Source organism: Atractosteus spatula, chromosome 9 (genome assembly GCF_055471065.1).
Source record: "Atractosteus spatula isolate fAtrSpa1 chromosome 9, fAtrSpa1.hap1, whole genome shotgun sequence".
In the NCBI taxonomy this organism is placed as follows: domain Eukaryota; kingdom Metazoa; phylum Chordata; class Actinopteri; order Semionotiformes; family Lepisosteidae; genus Atractosteus; species Atractosteus spatula.
The window spans coordinates 2,859,468-2,867,928 of NC_142714.1; the positions used below are offsets into that span (position 1 = coordinate 2,859,468).

Here is an 8,461-nt window from a genome sequence, read left to right on the forward strand (position 1 = left end):
TTTGTTTAAAAATAAATGTTGTTTTTTTAATTGAAAAGGTACAGGTAGTTTTTGTTTAAAACAAATGTTTTTTTTTTAATTGAAAAGGTACAGGTGGTAGGATAGGATATGTTAATTAATTTAAGACTAACTTCACAGGACATTTAAATCATACTGCATAGATTCTGACCATCCTGATCACCACTGTACTGTATGTCTTAAAATTACATTACTTACTCGTCTCACATACTATATAAAGTATAGCTTATCTTCCCAATCGGCATCCTGCACATTTTATGTGTTAATGAGTTAATGAAACATAAATTCCCCTTGTCTCAATAGTGTATTAGACCATCAAGTAATATGTATCAACTAAAAATAAGGATTTTGAAAAAAATATGTATTTTGATTCTACTGTATGTGGAATCAATAGAGAACTCTGTTGCACACCTTGAACATACAGTATGTGCAATCTCAAGTACAAAGCTCTACAGTGGTATGTGCTGTCATCGCTATACCATAGCTTCTGTTTTAATCAACTTTCCTGTGTTTATAAGTCTACAAAAGTCACCCTCACCACATTCCTCACTATTAAACATGCAGCCCTGGTGTCCTAAGTTAATCTCAGAAACCTTTAGCACTGTCCAACAAATAACCATTGTAAGTAGCACACATTATATGGTATATCTGAAATCTTACACTCCTCCAGTCCACCCTTCTGCTGTTTATCAGGGAGTAAACTCAGATGAAGTGAAAATTATGAGAAAACACATAATGCATGGCTCAAAAATGTCTATGAAAATGATAAGTTTCTAGGAAAGAACCAGACAAGACAACAATTCCAAACAGAACTGCATTTCAGTTAAGCCTGACTTAATTAATTTAGCAGTTTGTGCTGCTATTGATAAAACTTTACAAAGCTCAGTTAATGATTTCTCTGTATCTGCTCAGGCCATTATAATTGAACTGTTTAAATAAACTAAAAAGCCCTGAGAACACATTTGTACACAAATACTGCTCCTCAGTCTTACTTTTCACCAACTTTTATTAAGAACAAGCATCATGTCATTCTTCTTACTTGCTGTTCTACAAAACAGCGTGCCCTTTACTCTCCTGTGTAAATTAATTATTGTATTGGACTTCCCTTTTTGTTTATCAACTCAGCTGCTTTCTATGCTTAAAAATTTGGTGAAGAATGGGCTTTGGAATAAAGAGAGTTAACATCAAGTGTCCTGAGCATTTTTGGTATTCTTAAATTCAAAAACAATGATTATATCTATTACTGTTAAAAAGTGTTATTGTTAGTTATCCAGACTAGATGTATTCTCACTGCTCTTCCAGCTAGTTCTTCTGCACACACTGTAATTGAGAATAGCCATTTAAAACAGAATAGAAGCCACAACCTAGTTTCAAGAAAATTGTGATAAAAAAGCTTAACAAAACATTTAACTGGTAAAATATGTTTCTTAAAAACAGTAGCAGAAGGGTTCAGACAGGGAAAAATACAATTAATGTTGCAACAATTCCTCTGGTCTCAGATTTAACTATATTTTTATGTTTATCCCAATTGAAATATGAGATAACAATGCCTTGAATTCTGATATTAAATTACCTTGTGCCCTCTTGTGGAATTCCTCAAAGTACTCTTTATAGTAGTTAAACCAAAGACTGTGGGTCCTGCATCAGCATGGTTCAGCAAAATCATCATTGTTTCGGACCAAAAACATTCTCTGAAGGTGCTTTCTGACATGGAGCTAAAATACAATACTTTGATTTAACGATAAAAACACAATGTATTGGGTATGCACTGCAAATGTTCTTAGTTGATTTAGCATGACTATGTCAACAATTGGTAACTGTGCTCCTTGTCAATCTTCTAAGGCTGCCCTGAAGCCTGTCAGACTCACGCTAGTTAATTCGTTTTTTGCAAGATCTACAGCCATTGGAAGAACTACTCCTCTGACCTTTAACCTTTCTCTACCTGCTAACCTCCTCCTTGGCCCTAGCTTGCTGTTCTGTTCTTCTACTTTCCCTAAATGCAACTTACTTGAAGCATGCATTAACATCTGCAGTAAAAAATAACCCATTCTCAGCCAATTTCTTCTGTTTCTGACGTACATCCAGACTGCACGCCCCTTTCATGTTTAAAAATACTAATAAAAGATATTTTGTCCTTAAAACACATAAAAGAGGTGACAGTTACCTACAAAACTGTCCCTCTTAGTGTGTCTGTTTAGTGTGTGCATCTGGTTGTTCATCTATAATAGTGTGTGGAAAACTAAAATTGCTTTGTTCTTTCTTCCCTTGGGAAAATTGTTGTTTTATTTTTGTAGTCGATACCTATATCTAATTTTTGTTGTTATTTTTCTAATTGTTGATCTGTCTGATTTTGTTCAAAATTATTGTCAAAAAGTTGAAAAATTAGATGTGAAGATTTTTTTCTTATTATTTCTGGATCTATTTCTTTCTTTTTTCTTTTCGATTTGGAACTGCTTCAGCGCGTGTCTTGCTGGCCTGCCATCACGAATTGGTACTCTTTTCTATCCACAAAGATGGGAAAATTCTCTTGAAAGCATAGCTGAAATCTATATTTCCAATTTGAATTTCTGTCATACTAGGCCAAATTGGGTTTTGTTTCTTAATAAGTTTTGGCCTGCATCACTGTTGGTGAAGAGGTTCCAGATCGGAATCGAGCTTGATCTATTTTCTATTGATTTTGTTTTCGAAGATACTATTTTGATTAAGACATTTCTTAATGAATGATTAATCTGCATGGCGAAGAAGTTGCAGTTTAGGGTTTGTGAGACTGTCAGTGTTAGAGTTGTGTTATTTTTTGTAGATGGGCATGTATATGCTCATTGTTTGTATATCCCCATCCCTTCCTTACAGCCAAAAGCTCTAATGCCGCCAGACTGCTTCGTACTGCCTTTACATGGAAATGGCAACTGACTTTCACATTCACCCTCATCATTCTCATTTCCTATGCAGTGTGCTCATAGGCCCCACCTCCCCCTCTCCCCTCACTCTTCTTTAGCAGTGTTAAAATATGTACAGTCATCCATTCATTCCAAAATTAACTAAGCAAAAACTCTAATTGAAATTATTAGAATGTAGATATTTAATGAAAAAAAAACTAAAGTTATAGATGTACAGTTTTTTGTAATACTTGAGAGACAAAAAAAGAAAAAACAAAACAGAATGATCGTGAAGTTTATTTTTCATGTTATGTGGTGTGGATGTATGTGTTGTTGCCTCCCTGTACCATCTTGTCAAAAAATATTATTAAACAAAAGATGCAATTGCTAAAGTCAATTTTTACAAGAATATAACTATACTTGTCCAAGAGCATTCTTACACAACTTTCTTTTGTAAATTTTTTTTCTTCATGCCAAAATCATGCGGGCAATTTGTTGATGTAAGTTGACAAAAATTATGTGGTATGCTTTCTTCCTTCAATAACTTTTTTAGTAGGCTGTTATGATTTTGAAAGCTGATTTATATTTTCTAGACTGACTTGCTCGGTCTTTTTTTATTTATTAAATCTTACTGTGCATTTAGTTTGTGAATGTCTACAATGTAATGTTCTATAATGTCATGTCTGCTGTACGTTTGTGAGTACTCAAGGATGTTTTAACTGTACGTTTGCATTTTTTTCTTTTAATTATGATTTGGTATTTGCTTTATTTTAGTGCTATCTGTTTGCAGCCTTTGCAGTTTATGAGCAGGTACCATGGCAAAAGGTTTTGACAGCTTCTGTGACAACCTGAATGTTCCAATTTAACTTAAAAGGCAGGGATTCAGGAGAAAACCAAACACCTCTTTGTCATATGACATGCTTTCTGAAAATTATTTTCCCAAAACATTCCTTTCCTTGAAATGTATTCTTAAATATTATTGCACTCTGCCGACTTACAGCTGGTTTTAGTTGATTTTGCCACTCTTTGCTTTTCAAGCGCTGCACGTTGAACAGGATTAACTATGTAATTATGACATACCATGTAGACACTTTGTCGTGCAAGTCTATAATTACCAAATGTATCATTGCACTTTTCCCCAGAATAAACTGCTACTTGTAAGACAAGCATAGCAGCTAAAATATTTGCAAGTCTAATTTTTAACACAGCAATCATACAGCATCTCCCCGAAAACTTATAGTTAACATTGGGGTTTTTTGTTGTTGTTGCTGTTGTTTTGTTTTTAATGAGGTTTTTTTTGTTTGTTTTGTGGGAACACTGGTGGAGGAAAAACATTAAGAATGTCAGAATGTGTATGTTCTAAAAATAAAAGTCATTTTTGCATTTCAAAAGTTTTCAGTAGATTCAGTAGACTAGTGATACAATTATTACTATGAGATATATTGTACAGTATATATGTCGATATAAAAAGAAAAGGATATTTTTATGCCGTAGACAAAGTTTAAAAACACAGAAGAAAATAGGACTTGAAAGCGTCTAAACCTGGAGTACATCCTAAAAACTTTGTTTTCTATTTCAATCGTTCATTTGTACACTGCAGTTCAACCTATTCTGAAGACCGGGTCTGTATGTGTGTGCAGATTTCTTGGCGATTACAATAACTGGCCTGAAAGATGACTTGTTTACACTGCCAGAGGCTGAACATTCAGCTGTCACTGAGCTGTTTCCTGACTTCCTGCCATCTTGGTAGCTGTATATAGCCAGTCAAAAGGCAAGCAGTGAGGAGCTGTTGGGCCCGGAGTGTTTTCTGGCAGGAGAGAGGGGATCTGACAGCCACCTCACTCTCTGTATTAGCTGCAAAATGAGATTTATTACTTCCATTTAAGAGATTATTCAGTGTCACTCACCGGGTGAGAGGGGTGTCCTTCTTTTCTAAAGCCCCAGCTAGCCACCCTTTGTAAGGGAACAGCCCAGCGTGCAACAGAGCGAATGTGGGAAGTGGGGAGGAACTGTTGGCTCACCTCTGCTTCGCCTGGGAAAGCCTTTTGATTCTGTTCTAAGGGTTTCGTTTCTTTTTCATATTGTTTCCAGTTTGGTTTTGTTTTGTTCTGATTTTATTGACGCTGTATTGGTTTTTATTATTATTATTATAGTTGTTGTTGTTGATGTTATCATTATTCTTATAATTTTTAAATGTGCTGTTAGAGAAGTCCTACTGAGTGCTAACATGCTTTCTCTGTTTTCTTTCATTCCTAGGAGGTGAATTAGTTATCCCTGTACTTGTAGAAGATCCCTTAGAAATTCCTCCTATAGCTACTCGTGCACCTTCCATTACCCCTCCCCCAACCTTTCGCCCCCTCCTAACCATTATTGAGACCACCAAAGATTCCCTGTCCATGACTTCTGAGGCGGGGTTACCTTGCTTGTCGGACCAAGGCAGCGATGATTGTGATGATGATGGCTTGGTGATATCTGGGTATGGCTCAGGGGAAGCTTTTGACTCTAACCTGCCCCCTACTGATGATGAAGATTTTTACACCACCTTCTCCTTGGTAACAGATAAGACCTTGTCTACGTCGGCCTTTGAAGGTGGCTACAAAGCTCACGCACCTAAGTGGGAATCCAAGGACTTTAGGCCTAACAAAGCCTTCGAATCTGGTAGGACTACTGCCACATCGTTATCCCCTGAGCTGATCCGTTCCACAGCTTCTTCCACGCCCGAAATGGTGCCCAAACTGCCGGCAGGCAAAATGAATAACCGAGAGCTTAAACCCCAGCCAGACATAGTCTTGCTTCCATTGCCCACTGCCTATGAGATAGACAGCACAAAGCTGAAGAGCCCATTAATAACCTCCCCAATGTTCCATAATGTACCCACAGCACACCCCACGGAGCCAGGCATGAAACAGGTTCCGGGGGCCTCAGAGGTGGTTCGTGAATCTAGCAGCACAACCGGAATGGTCGTCGGAATAGTTGCTGCAGCTGCTTTGTGCATCCTTATTCTCCTGTACGCAATGTATAAATACAGGAACAGGGACGAAGGATCGTACCAGGTTGACGAAACGCGAAATTACATAAGCAATTCAGCACAGACGAACGGCGCGATCGTGAAGGAGAAACAGCAAAGTGCTAAAAGTGGCAACAAGAAACAAAAAAACAAGGACAAAGAATATTACGTGTAAAAAAAAAACAAAACGAGAGAGAGAACTATATTATACAAATTAACCATGTTGGAAGCTGCAATTAAAAAATGCGAGAACTGAAACTCCAAGCGGTGCACGGAGCCAGTGAACTATGAAATGTACTGTAATATAAAGCACACTTACTATTGCAAGCAAACCAAGATGGCTAATAGCAACATTAGTGACCTTATTCTTCTATCTGGTTGGAGAAATTATCAGTGTAGAATCCTTCACAGCTACATCATTATCCCAAGTGACTTTTAGAGAAATGTGATCCTTGATGTAAACCTTGTTTTTTTGTAACCCTGTAAAGATATTTTGGCCATTTTGAGCATGTACACGACATGTAGTGCTGGCATCTTTCCAAGAGTGGGTGAGAAAAAAATAAGGACCATTGGGAAAAAAAAACATCAACAAATAAGGACTACCGCCATACAATAACAACAAATTTGTATTGTTTCTACATCATGAAATTGTGGTGTCTTATGATTTTTGCTCTGTGCAAAAAACACTGTATTAAATGAAGCGAACCAGTAACAATGTTTGACAGCGTTGATCCTATGGCGTTGTTTGTCCGGTTCAGCCTGACTCTTGACTTTTAATCGTACGCCGTACAGTGTACCTAAAAGCCGACGCTGAGGCATGGGGGGCGTGCTGTGCTTTCTGGCCTCAGTGAAGCGCACTCCTGATTGTAATGCATGCCATCCAATTCTATACCGCGTTCAACCTCGCTTGAACGAATATTGCAGGCCAAACAATTTGTCATCAGAGTTACATTCCTTGTTTTTCTTTAAACGAAACAAGAAAACCAGTCGCAGGTGCGTTTTTTTCAGCCTGTACCCGTATATCTTTTAAAGCCTTCAGTGCGACAGTTCATTCCCCGTCTCTTCTTTTCTATTGAGCTGCTGTGGCAAAGTAATCTTGTGATGTGCGATGGAAGACTGCTACAGTTCTATAACACTGTTAAGGATGTTTAAACAGAAATAAATCTAATGTGAAAGTGTGAATTTTATCTGTTGTCACAGTCAACTGTGTCAAACAACAAATTTGTTTACATATTTTATTACATTCTAGCTGTTGTACTTTGTAGGTAGATATTGTACATAACATTTAAGTTGTAATTTTTTAGTATTTTATTGTACAGACTGATCATTTGGTTTCTCAATGTATTTCATGAGGAGATTCAAAACTGTTATCTGATATGGAGAAAGACTTTGGAGCAAAAAAATATACATATTTTGTAAAGAGAGGAAAATATTGTTAGGTTAGAGATCCAATCTTTCTCGCTGATGTTTCTAAGTCGCATGAATATTTGACTACTGGAAGTTATCAATCAAATACAAAATGCTCTTCTTAATTGTATCAAGGCTTCCTTGTTATCGATTATTTTAGTGTTATTTTTTTATTTGAAAGAAAAAACTAAACAATGAAGAAAAATTAAAATGGTGTTTCAGCACGGCTAAGACAAACCAATGAAAAGTAATGTGATTATATCTCAATGTCTGTTGTTAACGCATTACACTGTTATGGATTCTTGTGAAATGACTTCATTTTCCTTTTTTTAATTATTATTGTATTAAGTTCATTTTGTGTTTTATCTTTTTGTGTATTCTTATTTACAAAGTTGATTTTTTTAATCATGGCAGTATGTGCGGACTGTATGTGAGCTTTAAACATGTTTTTGTTTTCTTTTTTAACCAAATTTAAGTCGACGTATATATTTTGATTTACTGTGTTGTTACTGCTTTAAATCACTCATTCTTTATTTTGCATTCATGTTTGAGGATATGCTTAGCAATAAAATGTTCTTCCCAAATCTGTGAATGTTAGTGTACAATTTACTGTTGTTTATAACGTTGCATGCACATTTTTGCATAGACGTTGTAGGAAAAGTTACAATAATTAAGCATTTACTCTGGTGCAAAGCTGGTACCAGTACGTTTAATATTATCTTTAAAATGCAAGATACGCTTAAGAAAAAGGTACAAATAAGGGGATGGGGTTGTACAATTTGCCACAGACAGTATTTAAATATGACTTTTCATTAGTGCACTGGAGCAAATGCCTAGTGACATGTGTCCTAAGTGTGGCATGCTGTCAGAACTCTTTGGGCCTGTTTTGATAAAGCACATGCAAACGCAGGCTAATGGTATCGACCTGCAGACACCGGCTTTTCAGTCTGCCGCTTTGCCGAAATCTTGATTTGTTTCTTAGGCGTCTGTGGTCAACAACAGGTTGTGCACAGCACTGTCCTGTCAACCGCAACAAATCATTTTCCTGTGGTCAAAGCAAGCAACTGGGGTGTGACTCAGTTTCAAGAGGTTGTGGGCTTGTTTGCAGTGGTGATAGTGAGAAATCCGCTGCTGTCTCTCAAACAGCCTAAAT

The 8,461-nt window shown here is 36.7% G+C and overlaps 1 protein-coding gene across 1 annotated transcript in view; it reads left to right on the plus strand.

Moving 5' to 3' along the window:
- Positions 1–7,534, plus strand: part of LOC148827937 (neurexin-3) — a 379,354-nt gene extending 371,820 nt beyond the window's left edge. Inside the window, exon 20 of the mRNA XM_088924829.1 lies at positions 5,151–7,534. Coding sequence (XP_088780955.1) covers positions 5,151–6,076 — 926 coding nt within the window. The 3' untranslated portion in view covers positions 6,077–7,534. The remainder of the gene's footprint in view (positions 1–5,150) is intronic.
- Positions 7,535–8,461: the final 927 nt, after the last annotated feature.